This window comes from Oncorhynchus tshawytscha, linkage group LG11 (assembly GCF_018296145.1).
Source record: "Oncorhynchus tshawytscha isolate Ot180627B linkage group LG11, Otsh_v2.0, whole genome shotgun sequence".
In the NCBI taxonomy this organism is placed as follows: Eukaryota; Metazoa; Chordata; class Actinopteri; order Salmoniformes; family Salmonidae; genus Oncorhynchus; species Oncorhynchus tshawytscha.
Genome location: NC_056439.1, coordinates 8,069,744 through 8,090,902, shown reverse-complemented (window position 1 = coordinate 8,090,902; position 21,159 = coordinate 8,069,744). Strand labels below are relative to the sequence as shown.

The 21,159-nt window shown below is 44.6% G+C and overlaps 1 protein-coding gene across 1 annotated transcript in view; it reads right to left on the bottom strand.

Annotated features, from left to right (window-relative positions):
• Nucleotides 1-2,047: 2,047 nt before the first annotated feature.
• LOC112261389 (melatonin receptor type 1A-A) overlaps nucleotides 2,048-21,159 on the bottom strand; it is a 55,206-nt gene continuing 36,094 nt past the window's right edge. The window contains exon 2 of the mRNA XM_024436672.2: nucleotides 2,048-3,951. Within this exon, the coding sequence (XP_024292440.1) occupies nucleotides 3,083-3,951 (869 nt within the window). The 3' untranslated portion in view covers nucleotides 2,048-3,082. The remainder of the gene's footprint in view (nucleotides 3,952-21,159) is intronic.

Below are 21,159 nucleotides of genomic sequence, written 5' to 3'. Positions count from 1 at the left end.
ATATTTAAAATTACTAAATCGGGTAATTTTGAATATATTTATTTGAATTTGCATCGGGCCGCTTCTGGGTGGATTCTCGTACGATTCTGGTAGATGGAAACGGATTCTGGGCAGTCATTCATTTTGATTCCGGGCTGAGTCTGGCACACAATTCCGGGCCATTGAATCAGTTCAGGCCCCCCAGAAGAGGGCCGCTTCTGGGCCGATTCCTCATTGCTAGCTGGGTGTGTGTTAGTGCGAATGGGCCGTTGCCCCAATAGAGAGAGTGCAACATTTTAGCAGCAGGTAACAGACTAACTAGATAACTACTACAAGTCATGTTTTGAATTGGCTATCTCTCTAGTTAACAATAGCTAACTAAGCATTAATGTCATTGTCGCCTTTCCATCAGCACTGTAGATAGCCTAAATAAATTGGCAACCGTTTGGCTGGGATGACCCTCTACTAAACAGTAGCCATGTAATTGCGACAATGTAAAGAAATATTCTAAGAATAGCCTAAATGACAAATAACTTGCTTTGCATAGATCTCCCCTCAAACACAAACATTTGAGACTGATATAAAAACATGTCTAGTTGGATACCTTGCTTTGAAGTAGCCTACCTTATCCATTTGATCTCTGACTCATTGAATGAGGGAATCGTTTCATAAAAGACAAAAGTATTTGATTGTAATGCTGCAATATTTTATATCAAGGGTGGCAACTATCCTCCAGGATAGCTACTGGGGGTGCAGGCTTTCGTTCAAGCCCAGGTCCAACCAAATTGTAGCCTAAACATCAGCTGCTCAACAGGACCTTGATAAGCAGCCTTGGGTGTTTCTGGGATGGATCAGAAGCCAAGCCTGCACACCCAGGAGCTCTCCAGATGGAGGGTTGACCACAGGTTGACATCAAGGTTAAGTGCCTTGATCAAGGGCACAACGGCAGATGACGGTAGACCTGCATGGGATCAGTAACAGCAGCTTCCCAGGGTCAATAATGCTTTAGTTTCTAATGTAGGCTGTAATAGTAGTCATGGAAATGTGGTTAAAGGTATTGGAGATGTCATGAAAAATGTTTATGAACCCTTAAAAGTGAATAATCAAAGGTCTTTATAGCTTTATAGCATTTGTGAGTTGGTGAACAAGTCTAATGGACCGAATTGGAAAAGACAACTATTTCATCCCAACTCAAACACTATTTCCAGCTAATTGTTATAGAGTTCTGGGCCCAGGAAGTGTATTCAAATGTTTGAAGGAAAAATCTTGTTTGTTAGAAATAGAATACCTGAAAGCTATCAAATTATATCATTAACAGTGGTAAACAAATTTACTTTTGCAATGAGAGATAGTGGTTTCAAATCACCTGGAATCCAAACTGATATAGTCCATTTTACCATAACAAAATGTGAATTCCAGCCAGGATAGATATTGAGTTGGTTTACAGCTACTGTTAGTGATTGAGCCTTTGCATGGGCCAGGTCGAATCACATATTACCTGAGCAGATTTGTAGCACTGTCGATCTCTGGTTCTGGGCCAAAAAAATAGGGTTGTGGAGCCAGAACATCAGCCAAGTCGGGGGACATCAATTAACGTTGCGCATCGATACAGCCCCAGCCTGAGAGAGATTGGTGTGTTTTCTAAGGCAATGAAAGTGTATTCAGTGGGTTTGAAAGTGTATTTATCTTAGCGAGCGTCGTCTGACAAAGGCTTTCATCAAATATGTCACAAGGAAACGGTTGAGAGGTGAAAATGTACTGGCTGATGGCAAGGTAATCCGTTTGACCCAACTGTCTTTACTAAGTATATTTCCTTATGTATCAATATAACGAAAGAACTTTCCAAGAAATTATCTTTAAAAAAAGATTACATTGGATTTGAACAAACTGAACTGCAATATGTGTGTGCGCTCGTGTTCTGTTGTGCTGTACTGAAATAGGAGCCCCCATGTCTACATCTGATCCTTTATTTTTCATATGAACGATTCCTCAGATCCATGCATACAAAGAGCTCTCAGAGATATAGAGAGAGAAAGAGACAGAAAGGGAATGAGAAGTGAGTCAGAAAGAAATCCCATGCTTACAAAACATATTTATTCCACCGAACGATGGAAACAGTTCCGCAGGGCATTGTGAAACAAGCAGCAATCCAAACATATTGCTTCCTCCTTCCAAAAGGAAGGAGTGTAACAGTGTCACACCCCAACAAAATTGATCATTAACATCGGTCAAATCTGTAAAACACTTTTGGTTATGTCTGTGACCAGACATTGCAGAAATGTTCTGGCTTTCATGGTATGATATATTTGTCATTTGTAGGTTTGCAAAATTCAGGGAACTCCACTAATGTTCCCAGTTTTCCATCAATCTTGGTTGGAAGGTTCCTGTTTATTCCCTCCTGATTCTGGGAATATTCCAACTGGAATTTCTGAAAAACCCAGGAGCTTTTGAGTAATTACAGGAATTTTGCAACCCTAGTCATTTTCTTTCATCGGATTATCGATGTTGGTGAAATGAACCTGATATATATTCTTGTATATCTATATAACATATACTTCATATAAAATAAAAACATATAATATGTCTTACATAGAGTCACTGTTATCATCACTGTAAACATGAAAACAATTATACATTATATATTTTTTAGGTATCGAAAAAAACTAACAAAAGTGATTTTTGCAAAAGACAGATACATTTACCCCATTTCGCTTTGATTGTATAGAGGTGAAGATAGCACAGATCACGGACGGTCCGGAAAAGGTTTTTTGTATTTGGTAATTTTTCTCCGTTCACTTGAATTTTTTAAACTAATTTAACTCTTTTATGTCACATTGGTTCCCTTAATCCCCCCTCCCCCTGTCCATGTGTGTGTCTATGTGTTAGTATCACCCAGTCCCAAATCACTCCCTACCCCCTCCCCTGGGCTCCTTTACCCCTCCGATGTTTATAGATCTGCAGTGTACTGGATAGGTACAAGGAGCGAAATGGTGAAGCTCGAGCTTACGCCATATTGCTGGTTTCCACTTTACAGATGTATAGACATCGAAGGGTTCTCGCCATGGGGGAGGGGTAGGGAGGGCACTGGGACCAGCTGGTCCTCTCACACCGACTCCACCTTGACTTGGTTGTTGTTGGTGATGAGCGGCGAAGGCTTGCTCTTGAGCCGCTCGGCCGCGTCATTGGAGCTGCCGTGGAAGAAGATTCGCGCCGTGCACACCGACACCACGATGCGCTTGTACTCGCGCCGGAAGTTCTGGTTGAGCACCCCGTACACGATGGCATTAAGGCAGCTGTTGAAGTAGGCCATGAAGTAGCTCGCCACGAAGAGCCACTCGGGGATGAGAGGCACCACCACCTCTGGGTTGATGGCCACCGCCAGCCCGATGAAGTTGAGCGGTGCCCAGCACACGGCGAACAGCACAAACACCACAAACATAGTCACGAAGTTCCTCACGTCGTTTGGCGTCAGTTTTGGTCTATTGTCCGGTTTGACCCGTCGCCTAACTTGAATGACCAGGATCCAGATCCTCAGGTAGCAGTAGGTGACGATCATGATCGGTAGGATGAAGTGGAAGAAGACCACGGCGATAGTGTATGCCGAACTCGCCGACTGCTCGAACGTACACGAATACACCCTGGGGTCATACTGCAACGAACCCACAAAGAGATTTGGCACGATGGCCACAATGGTCAATGCCCAGATGAGTAGGACGTAACACACTGAGTTCTTGTCACTGTACAGCTTGTCGTACTTAAGGCTGTGACATATATAACAGTAGCGGTTGATGGCAATGCCGGTGATGTTGAAGATGGAGCCAATGACGCTGACGCCCATGAGAAAACCGCTGATCTGGCAGTGGACATAGCCCAGGTTCCAGCCTTTGTGGAAGATGGAGGTGAGGACCAGAGGGTAGGGGTAGATGGCCACCACCAGGTCGGCCACAGCCAGGCTTACCACAAAGATGTTGCCTGGAGACACACACAGAGAGAGAGAGAGAGAGAGAGAGAGAGAGAGAGAGAGAGAGAGAGAGAGAGAGATCATAGAGAGAGGGAGAGAAAGGGAGAGAGAGAGCATAGAGAGAGAGCATAGAGAGAGCATAGAGAGAGAGAGCATAGAGAGAGAGGGAGGTAGAGGGAGAGAGAGCATAGAGAGAGAGCATAGAGAGAGAACAGAGAGAAAGATAGAGCAAGAACATATAGATATAAGGAGAGAGAAAACAAAGACCATGGTAATTAGTAAATATTCTATACTTTCACAATGAGCACAATCAAAGTCATCAAGACAAACACAATGTTAATGTCACTAAATAAGTGGCTGAATGGACGGACAGGTAATTGTGTTTCGGTTCTTTCAGCCAGCAAGGGTTGACTCATTTATTTACATTTACCATGTTGCATACCTCACTACACAGCAATCTGCTTCAAGGCAACTACTTTGACAACTAGGTGCTTATGATGAGAGAAAAACAATGCCTTTGAATCTGCATATGCTTGTGTAAATGTGTCAGTGTGTGAATGTCATTGTGTTTGTGTGTGTGTTTGTTTGTTTCTTAGCTAGGGACTGTCAATAAATTACACAATGTCAAAGAGACAATATTTTCATGTTGCACACCTTTAAATTATTTCAATATTTGTATATGAATTTCTACAATTTATAGTTGTTTTTAGGTTTTTTAGTCATTGTAATTTAGAGCTACTGGAATTTTAACATATTCCTCATGTATAATGTGTAATTTACTGATGGTCCCTGACTAGCCCCATAAGGATATCCAAAGTCAACCCAAATTTACCACAGACATTACGATTCGGTCGCTTGCAGCAAAGATGGTGGATAAATTAAGATAGTTCACCCAGGCCGTTAGCTATTGAAAAAATAAATTACTTGCCTACTTAATTGGGTGTGTCTCCCATAGACACCAATGCAATAGCAGCTGGGTCTGGTCGACTTAGTTAATTGACTTTCCTTGAACCAAAACATTTGACAAAATAAACAGCAAGTGTGGTGTCTCACTTCATCTTAACAGGCAGTTAACAGCTTTACAGTACCTACAGTATTGTATGTGTGTCATAAACCTGGTCCTGTTAGTGACGAGTTCCTTGTGTGTCAGACGTGAGCTAAACATAAAGACAGCATAGTACCACGCTTCTACAACATCGCTACAACGACTCAGCAACATTGCAGTAGCGTTGAAGTATTGTCTTTCCACACACATCACTCCTTGACTACCAGCTACGATCTATCACACAGATCAGTTCCCAGACACCTCTGGGAAATGTGTCAGTCTCTCCGGGACGCTGGTGGCACAGACACATAAGCAAAACAAAACCCAGGTCTGCCCGGCGCCTTCCCTCTCTTTCTGCCCCCCAACCCCACGTAGCATACCGGACATTCTTTAATGGTCGAAGACTTTACCTGCAATAAATTAAGCTTCGTCCTCTTGGATCTGTCATCCAGGAGACCTCTGTAAGAGGATTGTGTGCACCTGCTATTGTCACGATTAGCAGGACGAAGAGACTTCACAAAAGACCTGGTGGCTAAAACAAAGAGATGTTTCTCCAGCTGTGTGGTGAGAGCTTACGGGCGGAGACAGTAAAGGGTCGAGGAATTCGTCTTTAAAACCTATAAGACCAGGATTGCACTACCCCCCTCAACGTGAGACTCGCTAAAGCAAAGCTGCGACCGGGGTTTAGACTATTTGAGCTGCTTGGAGTGTTCATACAGAGCCTAGACCTTGACAAGGTTGTGAGACAGAGCCCGTACAGGCAGCTCGGCTGGCTTTCAAGTGCCCTGAGGCCTGGCTTCTATCAGCTCTTGTCACCGTGGAGGCTAGACCCGGTGATTGACACACCACTCAAAGTATTAATTTAGCCTAAGGGGAAATACAGCCCAGCTCTTCCAAGTTTTCATTTTCATTCACTTGCCACCAACTTTGATAAAGATTTATGCATGAGGGAATCCCCCCTGGTCTTTTTCTTTGGCAGGCAGTGGAGATACATTTTTTGCAATGAAGCAGCATGGATAAGATACCTTCAATACCTCGAGCGGCGTGCCCTTTTTTAAGGACAGCAGGTAGAGCGAGTCGGAGTGAGTCCAAGCCCGTCAGCGGCGGCCAACTGTAGCCTCACGGTTACGCTCCGCTAATGAGGTGGGAATGTTAACACCTAGAGTCAAAGTGTAAACTACGCAACTTGAGGGTCAGCGAAGCACCAAGGTCGAAGTGTCAGTAAGCGGAGAAGGTTACAAGGGCCCTAACTCTATTGCCCCTGGTACTGTGTTATGCATAGGCTAGCTAGCTGTTAAAAAGTCATCTATGATAATGTATGGCAGCGGTGTCACGTGTGCCCCCTCTCCGGCCTCTAGGTCACCAGGATGCTCGTTATGGCCCACACCTGTCACCATCGTTACGCTCACTTGCACGTCATTAGACTCACCTGGACTCCATCACCTCCCTGATTACCTTCCCTATATATGTCACTCCCTTTGGTTCCTTCCCCAGGCGTTATTGTTTCTGTTTCTGGGTCATGCCAGTGTGTTGTTTGTGTTGCGTGTTGGTTTCATTTATTTATTAAAACACTCACTCCCTGAACGTGCTTCCCGACTCTCAGCACACATTGTTTACAAGCGGTTCCCAAACTAGGGGAGATGAACAAATGAAAAAGGAACTCAGTTGGACTTTCAAATTACAGTGCACTTGAAAGTTGTAATAGTAAAATGCACAAGGTGCAATTTCAAAATTGGCTAGTGCGTCAGCAGTTTTCCTTGTCCAGTCACTGTAGAGAGAGCTATTTATAACTTGTCAGAAATACCCAGTTGATCAACTAGCCCATGTCATCTGTTGTTTTGATTTTGTTGTGAACTTTGAGTCACTCAGATATCACATGAACATACATAAGACACAAATGTGTAAAAAATTGCAGGGAATTAACTTAAAAACAGCCAAACAAGAGGGGTGTGAACAGTGCCATGAACATTGCTTGTGCAGATAAAACATAGATGTTGGTGAATGCATATCTAACATTCATGAATTGTAACTTCGCATTTAACGTTCACCTTCTGTACTTGGCCATCAATAAAATGGTTAATAGTTCAAGTGTTTCTTTCACAAAAGTAATGTGGTAACACTGGCTTATTAAGTCAATAAAATTGATATGTGTCACAGATGGGCATGGCGGGTATTTAGTAGGGACTAGTTGGAATTAACCCAAAATATCCCACCGCTGCCACCAGCACAACAAAGATAGAATATGATGGCTACAAACAAACAAACAAAAACTTTTGTGACATTATTGGATTTGCAGATATTGTGTTTATGAATGAGGGCTGGTGACAGGCATGAATGATGAGGCCAACCTCTCCAGAGTTAATCTGTTCTCTCCTCGCTACTAAGGCTATTTCAAGAGCGGAGACCACAACACGAACGGCTTAGAAATGAAAATGGCCAGGCCCCAGAAAGCACGGTGAAACAATCTGTTAATGCAAGCAGTGTAGAGTATCAGCGGGATCACACCAGATACTACTTCAATATTCTGTCCAGGTCCACAGGACGTCACGAGACGCCTTCGATACCATCCACTAGAGGCAACGTGAGCACGCAATCAAGTAGGCACGTGGCTCAGAGGATCACAGGTTTAATCCTAGTGCTATGCTCTGGTTTTTTTTTCTGTTTTCACCTTAAACCAAACCTTAACCCTTGCCTTAACCAGTCAGAATAGTTTGGTAGATTTGGGCTTGCCTGCCTGGTTTGTTCTCTCGCTCTCTCGCTCTCTCTGGGCATAGGCAGATTCTGCAATTGCAATCAATACATAAAGCACCACAACCTTGTAGAACATATAAAACCCAATAGGTTATCCTATATGCAATATGTAAACATTTGGCATTCGACCAATTCACACCAGCAGACATAACAAAGGAAAAGATGAAAGAATACAAAGCAACAACGGAATACACAAGACGACCACAAAAGACGACACAGACAAAACAAATCCTACGATTCCAGACAGTATAAATGAAAGCTGATTCTGCGGTAAGCTACCGCACGTGAACTGTCATTGCCACCAGTTAATAAATCACAGGAGCCGAGAGCTGTCACACGGGGCGGACTAGTGCCAGAGGAGAGAAGAGAGAACCTGACTGCAGCCCCAAGAGATTCACATTACCACAGATATTTCAAGGCCCTTACCTAGCTCTTGACATTTCGGAGAGTGCTTTTGACTTGACTTGACTTTCTATCTGGGATTCTGTCTCTTTTTCTCTCAGACAAGGGTGCAGCTTTTGGCATAAGATGTCTTGCAGACAGACTGTCAGGTCAGGGTGCTTCTCTCTGTCTGTATTCAGAGAGAACTCTTCAGACAAGAGTGAGTTTTTAATTCTGTGCAAATTTACATTTTCTTAAGTGAAATAAAGTACTTTTATGGGCGCTTGAAGACTTTTCAGGAAATGACTTTCACTGTTATATTCGTGGAAATCAGAAAGCAATCGTCAAGTTCTTCCAATTCCCTATTCATTTATCTTAGTGTTCGGCACAGCAGGACGAATCCTAGGGTGTGATAGCACTGTGGTTTAACAATACTCAGATAAACTTGAGTCAACTGAATCCCACATTGCACCTACTCACAGAACACGCCACAAAAAAAAATTCCACCAAAGTTGCTCATCCTCCCTAGTTCCCGATCTCATTCTCAATTTGCCGGGCTGCTAGTCAATTTTTACGGACCGCTAGACCACAGCGTGTCGCGGCTTTGTGGATCATACGCTGTGCATGTACCTGTCCGGCGCACTCACTGTCTCTCCTCGGGAAGCTGAGGAAGCTGCGATCACACTGGATGTCAACATGGCCCACACAGCTGGTGGCAATGAAGCGAGATGACAGGACCAGCCATGTTGGTCGTGGAGCCAGACAGAAGGCTAGCTAGCTGTTAGGATGTACTGACTGCTACACAATAACATAGCTGCGTAATTTTCCCAAACACTCATCTTGCTTCTAGTTCTGAACGATTAGTGCTTTTTGAGGTCAGTTCAGTTTCTGTTAAATTATTTTTTTAAATAATATTTTGATCTTAAGATTATATGGGTTGAAAACTGTAACAGGTCTTCAAAGTAAATAAGGCATACTTTTATGACTGCTGAATATCAGCTATCAATCTCGAACAAAATGGAAATCATTGAACAGGTGACGGTCAATTAGTTGTAAAAAAATGAAAATCAACGCCATTTCGGTTAATCGCTCAGCACTACTTGCTTCACATGGGGCCCTGGCCTGTTGTGTAAGGGCTACTGTACTTGATGCCCTGAGGGGGGTGTGGGTTGGGTGGGTCACGGCTTGTCGTAGCCCAGGGCACCACTGCACCTTACCTCAGCTGCTCACAAAATCAAATCGTATTTGTCACATGCCCCGAATAAAACCTTACAGTGAAATGCTTACTTACAAGCCCTTAACCAAAAATGCTTAAAGAAGTTTTAAGATGAAAAAAAAAGTGTTAAGTGAAAAAAAAAAAGATTAAACAGCAGCAGTAAAATAACAATAGCGAGACTATATAAGGGGAACCGGTACAGAGTCAATGTCTGGGGGCACCGGTTAGTCAAGGTAATTGAGGTAATATGTACATAGAGTTAAAGTGACTGTGCATAAATAATAAACAGAGAGTAGCAGCAGCGTAAAATACAGGTCTGGGTAGCCCTTTGATTAGCTGGTCAGGAGTCTTACGGCTTGCGGGTAGAAGCTGTTTAGAAGCCTCTTGGACCTAGACTTAGCGCTCCGATACCGCTTGCCGTGCGGAAGCAGAGAGAACATTCTATGACAAGGGTGGCTGGAGTCTTTGACTAACTTTAGGGCCTTCCTCTGACACTGCCTGGTATATAGGTCCTGGATGGCAGGAATCTTGGCCCCAGTGATGTACTGGGCCGTACACACTACACTCTGTAGTGCCTTGCAGTCGGAGGCCGAGCAGTTGCCATACCAGGCAATGATGCAACCAGTCAGGATTTTCTCGATTGTGCAGCTGTAGAACCTTTTGAGGAACTGAGGACCGATGCCAAATCTTTCAGTCTCCTGAGGGGGAATAGGCTTTGTCGTGCCCTCTTCACGACTGTCTTAGTGTTTTTGGACCATGATAGTTTGATGATAGTTTGTTGGTGATGTGAACACCAAGGAACTTGAAGCTCTCAACCTGCTCCACTGCAGCCCCGTTGATGAGAATAGGGGTGTGCTCTGTCCTCCTTTTCCTGTAGTCCCCAATCATCTCCTTTGTCTTGATCATGTTGAGGGAGAGGTTGTTGTCCTGGTACTACATGGCCAGGTCTCTGACCTCCTCCCTACAGGCTGTCTCATCGTTATTGGTTATCAGGCCTACCACTGTTGTGTCATCTGCAATCTTGATGATGGTGTTGGAGTCATGCCTGGCCATGCAGTCATGAGTGAACAGGGAGTACAGGAGGGGACTGAGCGAGCACCCCTGAGGGGCCTCTGTGTTGAGGATCAGCATGGCGGATGTGTTACCTACCCTCACCACTTGGGGGCAGCCTGTCAGGAAGTCCAGGATCCAGTTTCAAAGGGAGGTGTTTCGTCCCAGGGTCCTTAGCTTAGTGATGAGCTTTGCGGGTACTATGGTGTTGACCGCTGAGCTGTAGTCAATGAATAGCATTCTCAAATAGGTGCTCCTTTTGTCCAGGTGTGAAAGGGCAGAGTTGGGTGCAATAGAAATTGCATCATCTGTGGATCTGTTGGGGAGGTAGACAAATTGGAGTGGGTCTAGGGTTTCTGGGATAATGGTGTTGATGTGAGCCATGACAAGCCTTTCAAAGCACTTCATGGCTACAGACGTGAGTGCTACGGGTTGGTAGTCATTTAGGCAGGTTACCTTAGTGTTCTTGGGCACAGGGACTACCGTGGTCTGCTTGAAACACATTGGTATTACAGACTCAGTCAAGAACAGGTTGAAAATGTCAGTGAAGACACTTGCCAGTTGGTAAGTACACGTCCGGGTAATCCGTCTGGCCCTGCGGCCTTGTGAATGTTGACCTGTTTAAAGATCTTACTCACATTGGCTACAGAGAGCGTGATTACACAGTCATCCGGAACAGCTGATGGTCTCATGTATGCTTCAGGGTTACTTGCCTCGAAGCGAGCATAAAAGTAATTTAGCTCATCTGGTAGGCTCGCGTGTACTGGGCAGCTCGCGGCTGTGCTTCCCTTTGTAGACTGTAATAGTTTACAAGCCCTGCCACATCCGACGAGTGTCGGAATGACCGGGATGGGGAACTTGTCGGGCATCTGAAGTAAATCCTTCCCGTTTGACTCGTTAAAGAAAAAGTATTCCTCCAGTACGGGGTGAGTAATCGCTGTCCTGATATCTAGAAGCTCTCGGCAGAAACATTATGTACAAAATAAGTTACAAATAACTCAAAAAAACATACACAACAGCACAATTGGTTACGGGATTGTAAAACGGCAACCCTTCGGCATCAATCTGTATTTTTTCAGAGATCCACCATCAGATACAGTAGTAAGAGAAAAATATATTCACAGAACCACGCCCCCAGTGCACCACTGCTGCAGTCCCTGATCCACTTCCTGGGCACTGTGAATGCAAAACTAGGACCCTACACTGGCACTGTGTTGCACTGTGCTGGACTGTGCGCTAGAGAAAAGGATGTCAAATAGCAAGGCTGCCCGTTTCTGGATCCATACTGAGTGGGTTCACAAACACAACCCCATTCGGTCCTAAGTTCCAATCCCATCAACCCTTTTTCTGCCGTTAATAAATATCAGAGGATCAAAGTGATTTCCGTGTCCCACCAGAGGTCCACTGTAATGATGGTCACCACATCAGGAGTATCACAGGAGAGTTGGCACCTGCCCAGGTGCTTTGGGCAAGCCCCAGGGGCCAACTCCATTATTTTCGAAAGGGGCCCTTTGATTTTAAGCTTTGTGGCATAAGGATACAGGCCAGGGATGGCCTAGCAGCAGGAATCAAAGTGTTATCCATAGCCAACACAGTGTGATTATCACCTTCCCTCCACCTCCCATTAGACACCCAGGTGAATTTGTTTTGAGTGGGTGTGTGAGTTTTGATTTGGAGAGGCAAGCCTGGGCACGGCACAGTAGGGGACTGATGAGGTGACTCAGATAGGGGGGAAACAAACTGACACAAGGACACAAGGATTACAGGACATGAGCGTGGTAGAGGTCTTAGTTGGAAGTGATTCTGGGGCTATTCTCAATGTTTTTTTTCTCAAGGAACGCTAGGTGGCTAACAGGCTAACAAACCATATATTGCAGTCAAATCCCATTAGGTTGTGGAACGCGAACACTAATTAAGAAGAATGGACAGAAAACCCATAGCATCGTGATATACAGAGAAGAGGTTTTCCCCTCCTTTTTTCTTCCTTCCCATATAAACTGGTTGAATCAACATTGTTTCCATGTCATTTCAACAACAAAAATTCAACGATGACTTTGAATCAACGTGGAGAACTGATAGGATTTTTGAAAAAGGCATCAATGTAAGGGAATTTCATTTTTTTTCACCCAACTTTTCACCTAAATCCAATACAATGGTGAAATGTTTTGTTGAATTCACATTAGTTGACAACTCAACCAAATGTAAATCAAAACGTTGAACTTACATCTGTGCCCAGTGGGTTTCCTGCATATAGGAAACCAATTATGCAGGGTTTGGGCTCCATTTTGCAACTACTAGCAAGGGTTGGAACCGGTTCAGGAAACAGAACCGAAAACCTCAAAATTATATTTTTTGAGAAACAGAACCAGAGCCGGGAATGAAAGTGATCTATAATGTGCCGGAATAGAACCGTTATTTTAAAAGCACGGTAACCAGTTAATAAAGTTATTTTGCGCTCCAGGCATTTTTTTCAAGTCCCACAAAAAACGCACAAAGCACGTATGCAAAGCCCTCGCTGTCACTCAGAAACATATTCCAGTGTCTGCTTGCCAGCTGAAAATCTATTCCAGTGTGTGTGCCGTGCTTGTGTAGGCTACCTACTCTTGCTCCACCCCAGCCCGGTCGATGGGAATGGGGGCGTGCTCAGTCCTCCTTTTTCTGTAGTCCACAATCATCTCCTTGATCACGTGTCTTGATCACGTGATCTTGATCATGTTGAGTGAGAGGTTGTTGTCCTGGCACCACAAGGCCAGGTCTCTGACCTCCTCTAACCTCCAAGTCTCTGACCATGTTTATGCAACATGTTCACCATAGACGTGCCAATACCCTATCCGGAATTCTGAGCATTTAGTCACATTTATTAATCCCTATATTAAAAAACGATCCACTATCTTCAATTCAACATGAAAATGAATCCTATTTTCCACAACAGTGAGTAGATCCCATCCGTTCGCCTGCCTCCCACCACTCTCTCCCTCCATCCCAGACAGCTCAGATACTCCTGTAATTACTTCTCTGACAGCTCGGCGAGAAGCCCCAAAAATACATAAGCTGTGTATCTCTCTCTTTCTCACTCTCTCACACACGCACACATAAACACACCCTAAAACAGATTAAATCATAGCAACACACACAGATAGTCATACAACTACACACACACACACTAGGGATGTGCATCTCTCCTTTGATGAACGATTCAATATGCATCTAGATGCATGGGCTCAGATATAATACAGAAACGATATGTTTTAGTTTGAAACGATTCAGTATGATTAGGGGAATTAATTGATGCGATACTGTTCGATGCAACTTTTTGTTGTTGTTGCATGAACACATTAATTTTCCATTTTAAATTCATATCTGATGCTGATGGGAGCTCAGGAGCTGGGCCTGTCTGAGGTGAGTTCTCTTCGCTAAATGGACCTCTGGTATGTGTGTGTCAGTTAAGAACTAATTCTTATTTACAATGATGGCCTAGCCCAGCCAAACCCTAACCCGCTCAACTCTAGGACATTGTGCACCGCCCTAAGGGACTCCCAATCACAGACAGTTGTGATGCAGAATGGAATCGAAACTGGGTCTGTAGTGACACCTCTTGCACTGAAACGCAGTGCCTTAAACCACAGCGCCACTCGGGAGCTTGCAAAACAAACAAATGTGACTCCAGGTGAACATTAGGACTGTTTCTCTTCAGAGATTAAATTCGCTTCATGTTTTGTTTCCTTGCCACGATACTTACGAGTATCGCCACAACCCTAATAAGACACCCCTCCCACCCTGAAGAGCTGCCTCGCAGGAGACAGAGAAATACCGGGTCCAGGCCTAAACGTGGGGTTAGGCTTTCAGAAAGCCCCACTCATCACTATTCCATTGAATCCGGGCTCCCGGTATCAGGACCGTATTCATTTTTAAACACATTTGCCCGATTTGGTGGCACACCGTGTGTGGCACTTTTGATGCCACTTTTAGTTTCTATACTGCATTGTGTGATCTCGCCTACTGTGGGATTGGGGGGAGCAAACACAGAGGTTTTTTTAATGTCACCTTTATTTAAATAGGCCATAGTAGCGAAGTAATTACAATTTAGCAAATTAACACGGGAGTGATCGATGTGCAGATGATGATGTTGCAAGTAGAAATGCTGGTGTGCAAAAGAGCAGAAAAGTAAATAAAAAACAATATGGGAATGAGGTAGTTGGATGGGCTATTTGTAGATGGGCTATGTACAGCTGCAGCGAACGGTTAGCTGCTCAGATAGCTGATGTTTAAAGTGAGGGAAATATAAGTCTCCAGCTGCAGTGATTTTTGCCATTTGTTCCAGTCATTGGCAGCAGAGAACTGGAAGGAAAGGCAGCCAAAGGAGGTGTGGGCTTTGGGGATGACCAGTGAGATATACCTGATGGAGCACGTGCTCCGGGTGGGTGTTGTTATTGTGAACAGTGAGCTGAGATAAGGCGGAGCTTTACCTAGCATAGACTTATAGATGACCTGGAGCCAGTGGGTCTGGCGACGAATTGGTAGCGAGGGCCAGCCGACTAGAGCATAGAGTGGTGGGTGGTATATGGGGCTTTGGTGACAAAATGGATGGCACTGTGATAGACTGCATCCAGTTTGCTGAGTAGAGTGTTGGAGGCTATTTTATAAATGACATCGCCGAAGTCGAGGATTGGTAGGATGGTCAGTTTTACGAGGGTATGTTTGGTGGCGTGAGTGAAGGAGCCTTTGTTGCGAAATAGGAAGCCAATTCTAGATTTTATTTTGCATTGGAGATGTTTAATATGAGTCTGGAAGGAGAGTTTACAGTCTAGTCAGACACCTAGGTATTTGTAGTTGGCCACATATTCTAAGTCAGAACCGTCCAGAGTAGTGAAGCTCGATGGGCGGGCGAGTGCGGGCAGGGAACGGTTGAAAAGCATGCATTTAGTTGTACCAGCATTAAAGAGCAGTTGGAGGCCACGGAAGGAGAGTTGTATGGCATTGAAGCTCATTAGGAGGTTTGTTAACACAGTGTCCAAAGACGGGCCAGATGTATACAGAATGGTGTTGTCTGCATAGAGGTGGATCAGGGAATCACCCACAGCAAAAGCGACATCGTTGATATATACAGAGAAAAGAGTCGGCCCGAAAATTGAACCCTGAGGTACCCCCATAGAGACTGCCAGAGGTCCGGACAACAGGCCCTCCGATTTGACACACTGAACTCTGTCTGAGAAGTAGTTGGTGAACCAGGCGAGGCAGTCATTTGAGAAACCAAGGTTGTTGAGTCTGCCGACAAGAATACAGTGATTAACAGAGTCGAAAGCCTTGACCAGGTCAATGAAGACGGCTGCACAGTACTGTCTTTTATCGATGGCGGTTATGATATCATTTAGTACCTTGAGCGTGGCTGAGGTGCTCCCGTGACCAGCTCGGAAACTGGATTGCACAGTGGAGAAGGTACGGTGGGATTCGAAATGGTCAGTGATCTGTTTGTTCACTTGGCTTTCGAAGACTTTAGAAAGGCAGGAAAGGATGGATTTAGGTCTGCAACAGTTTGGGTCTAGAGTGTCACCCCCTTTGAAGAGGGGGATGACAGCGGCAGCTTTCCAATCTTTTGGAATATCGGATGATACGAAAGAGAGGTTGAACAGACTGGTAATAGGGGTTGCAACAATGGCGGTGGATAATTTTAGAAAGAGAGGGTCCAGGTTGTCTAGCCCAGCTGATTTGTACGGGTACAGGTTTTGTAGCTCTTTCAGAACATCTGCTATCTGGATTTGGGTGAAGGAGAAGCTGGGGAGGCTTGGGCAAGTAGCTGCATTGGGTGCAGAGCTGTTGGCCAGGGTTGGGGTAGCCAGGAGGAAAGCATCGCCAGCCATGGAGAAATGCTTATTGAAATTCTCGATTATCGTGGATTTATCAGTGGTGACAGTGTTAACTAGCCTCAGTGGAGTGGGCAGCTGGGATGAGGTGCTCTTATTCTCCATGGACTTTACAGTGTCCCATACGTTTTGGGAGCTTTTTGAAAAAGCTAGCCTTTGCATACCTGACTGACTGCATGATTTGGTACCTGACTTCCCTGAAAAGTTGCATATCGCGGGGACTATTCAATGCTAGTGCAGTCCGCCGCAAGATGTTTTTGTGCTGGTCGAGGGCAGTCAGGTCTGGAGTGAACCAAGGGCTATATCTGTTCTTAGTTTGAAATTTTTTGAAAGGGGCATGCTTATTTAAGATGGTGAGGAAATTACTTTTAAAGAACGACCAGGCATCCTCGACTGGCGGAAAGAGGTCAATTTCCTTTCAGGATACCCGGGCCAGGTCGATTAGAAAGGCCTGCTGGCAGAAGTGTTTTCGGGAGTGTTTGACAGTGATGAGGGGTGGTCATTTGACCGCGGACCCATAGCGGATGCAGGCAATGAGGCAATGATCGCTGAAATCATGATTGAAAACAGCAAAGGTGTATTTGGAGGGCAAGTTGGTCAGGATAATATCTATGAGGGTGCCCATGTTTACCCATTTATCTTTGTACCTGGTGAGTTTGTTGATAATTTGTGTGAGATTGAGGGCATCTAGCTTCGATTGTAGGACTTTAGGTCACCTAATAGAACGAACCCTGAAGATAGATGGGGGGCAATCAATTCACATATGGTGTCCAGGGCACAGCTGGGAGCTGAGGGGGGTCTATAACAGGCAGCAACAGTGAGAGACTTATTTCTGGAGAGATTAATTTTTAAAATTAGAAGCTCGAACTGTTTCGCCATAGACCTGGGAAGTATGACAGAACTTTGAAGTCTATCTCTGCAGTAGATTGCAACTTCTCCCCCTTCGACAGTTCTATCTTGACGGAAAATGTTGTAGAATTTTTGGTGGCCTTCCTAAGCCAAGAGTCAGACACGGCAAGGACATCAGGGTTGGTAGAGTGTGCTAAAACAGTGAGTAAGGGAGGAGGCTTCTGATGTTAACATACATGAAACCAAGGCTTTTTCGGTTACAGAAGAAAACAAATGAGAGTGCCTGGGGATACACAGGGCCTGGGTTAAACTCTACATCACCCGAGGAACAGAGGAGGAGTAGGATGAGGGTACGGCTAAAGGCTATCAAAACTGGTCGTCTAGTTCATTGGGGACAGAGAATAAAAGGAGCAGATTTCTGGGCGTGGTAGAATAGATTCAGAGCATAATGTACAGACAGAGGTATGGTGGGGTGCGGGTAAAGTGGAGGTAAACCCAGGCATTGATGTGAAGATAAGAGAGGTTGCATCTCTGGACGCTCTAGTAATGCTGGGTGAGGTCACTGCATGTGGGAGGTGAGACAAAGGAGGTATCTCAGGCATGTTGAATGGGACTAGGGGCTCCGCAGTAAAGTAAAACAATGATAACTCTCCTAAAAAACAGGATACAAGGCATGTTGACATTTGAGAGAGACATAAAGCGAGGCATAAAGCAATCACAGGTGTTGATTGGGAGAGCTAGCTAAGACAACAACGGGTAAGACAACAATAGCTAATCAGCTAAGACAACAGGTAAAATGCTGATGAATGGGCAGAGATAGACAGTTAACTAAACACAGGGCCTGAGTTTGAGGCTGGGGCCGACAGATAAAAAATATTTAAAAAATATTTAGAAAATAAATAAACAAAATGGAGTACCGTGATCAATGAACATTCCAGCAGGCATCAGCTATGTACCCAAGTGATCATATGGTCCAGTGAACAGCAATAGATGAAACAAGGAAGCCGGGGTAGTTGTTACTACGCTAGCAAGCAGGAGACACAGCGTTTAAAGTTAGCAGGCCGGGGCTAGTAAAAGCGTCTGCTCCGAAGTCCGGTTGAGGGCACAGTGGATGGAGTTACGTCGGCAGACCAGTCGTGGTGGTTTATAGCGGGGTGCCGTGTCGACAAAGGGTCCAGGCCAGTTGGCGAAAGAGGTATTGTAGTTCTAGTAATTTCGTTTGCTAGCCGGGAGATGCGCCTGGCTCGCGGCTAACTGGTGCTAGCTTCGGGACAGGGACATTAGCCGCTATAGCCACTCGGTAGCAGCTAGCTAGCAGTGATGATCCGTTGCAAAGGTCCAGAGCTTAAGGCAAGGATCCGGTGGAGTAGTGGATTCTAGCCGTGTTGGGGTAGAGTCCGGGAGGCATCAGCTGTGTAACCGAGTGATCACTGAGCAGGCCGGGAGGTGGGCCTGGCTCAGAGCTAGCTTCGGGGCTGGGCACTCTGTGGCATGAAGTAATGGTCCAGGGCTTACAGCAGGAATCTGGTGTTGTAGTGGAGAAAACAGTCCGATACTGGCAGGCTGGCAAGTATTATCCAGGCTAAAAGCGGCTAGTGTCTGTGCAGAAGGTAAAGGCCGCTAGCAGTGGCTGACAATGACTAAATAGCTAGTTAGCTATTAGCTGATTAGCTTCTAATGGCTAGCTCCTGATGGAGGTTCTGGCTATAAGGTCTAAAAATAGCGGATCTGTATCACATTGGGCGAGGCGGGTTACCAGAAGGTATATTTAATTTTAAAATGGAAAAGATATTGAAAATAAATTTTAAATATATACAAAAAAAGATGGAAAATACAAAAATGTACATGGGAGAACATCAAACCATGTCTGCACTGCTACGCTATCTTGGAACTTTTGTGAACAATGTGAAACATTGAAGAGTGCTTAGACACACACTGGAGAGAGGCACACAAACACACACACACACACACACACACACTGGAGAAAGAGATATACACACACACAGACGCACACTGGAGACAGAGATACACACACACACAGTGGAGAAACAGAGATACTCACACTGGAGAGATCCTGCATGCCACAACAGTGTTTTAGCCTGCTGAGCTATTACCTCAGGGACCTACAGCACAAGTCTTCAGGTCTTAGAGAGTTCAACGTTTGAAAACACGGGCAACTCTTGGGTGGTGATTAGAAACATACCAGCAGGCAGAAACTTAGCAAACAGAATTGGGCAGAATGTTCCAGGGAAACCGTAGCCTCACACACACACACACACACACCACCAGGAGAGACTTGGGAGACGGAGCTGAGCGTTGCAGTTTGGGAGTGTGTAGAGAGAGCTAAATCAGATAAATGATGAATTAGTCATTCTCAGTCTGTAGATACAGCTCAACTGAGTCTGGGCTGAATACACACACATTCTATACTAGTGGAGCTCCACCCCCTTTGAATCTTCACATGACATGGTGTGAAGTCAAAAGGTGCCTCTAGATTCTAGGCTTTTCAATCAAGGTCCTGGGGAGAACCACAGGGTATGCGTTCTAGGACAGGACAGTACTAATACACCTGATGCAAGTAATTAACTACATACTCCGGTATAGAGGTCCAGGGCCTAGACAGGTCCAGGGCCTAGATTCACAAAACCTTCTTAAGACATTTCCTCTTAACTGCCATTTTTTCCTTAACTATAGACTTAAGAATAAAGTTAAGCAAAGTTGCTATTCCTCAAAAAGTTTCTTGGAAATTATCTTGTGCTATTTCTTATGTTTCTCCTTAAGCAAAAAGTTAAGAATACATTTGATTCTTGAAAATGAAGTTATTGGAAATGTTCTTAATTCCAAGATACCCTTTGTCTTAAACTCAGGGTAGTGAGAGAAAAAGCTCAAGAAAGCAATTGAACATGTTTAATCCACTCACAAACGTCATCTGAAATTTTCCGTATTGATTATTTTAAACCCAAGAACATGTTTTAGAACAGTAATCTTAGTAAGAAATATGCTAACAAAATTGCTAGCTAGCTGTCATTGCTAGCTAGATAGCTAGCTAGCTAAAATGGTTGCCAAGCAACAAACTTCGTTGAGAAGTTCCTGAGAAAATCATTCAATTTTATGATATTGTTGGGGAATTGCACTTACGAACTAACTTATGAACTTCTTATTTCTTAAGTTTTTGCGTAAGAAGTGTTTTGTGAATCTGATCCCAGGACTGAAATAAAGAGTATCAGTAGAACCGGTCAGCTACTAGGGAGCTAGGAAATTAACTTAATTAAGAGCACATTCTCATTTACAAATACGACAGGAATAGAGAGGTTGAATGAGCCCATTGGAAACTGAGGGCCAGGTTTGGAATTTAGCCAGGACATTGAGATTAACACTCCAACTCATGCCACACATGTGCAATGGGAACTTAGAGCTCAGAACACTGAGACCCAGAACATGGATTGTATGTCAAAACAAATCTACGTTTATTGGACGTACACACCTTTTATATTAGGATAAGTAGGATAAGCCATGGCTAGAATACAGTATATACATCTAAAATGGGTAAAACAGTATGTAAACCTTATTAAACATTATTAAAGTACATAGGGCTGCAGTCTCTAAAGTGCAGGGTAGAGGTACCGGGTGGTAGATGGCTATTAACAGTGAATAAGGTTCAGGGCACTGTACTGGGCAAAGGCTGACTAGTGGTGACTGTTTAACAGTCTGATGGCTTGGAGATAGAAGCTGTTTATCAGTCTCTCGGTCCCAGTTTGATGCAACTGTACTGTTTCTGACTTTTAGATGGTAGTGTGGTGAACAGGCCGTGGCTCGGGTGGCTGAGGTCCTTGATGATCTTCTTGGCCTTCCTGTGACACCGGGTGTTGTAGATATCCTGGAGGGCAGTCAGTGTGTTGGGCTCTCACCAGTAGGCTGTCTCATGTTGTTGGTAATCAGGCTTACCACTGTTGTGATGTCAGCAAACTTGATGATTGAGCTGGAGACGTGAGTGGCCGCACAGTCATGGTTGAACAGGGGCTACAGGAGGGGACTGAGCATGCACCCCTGAGGGGCCCCCGTGTTG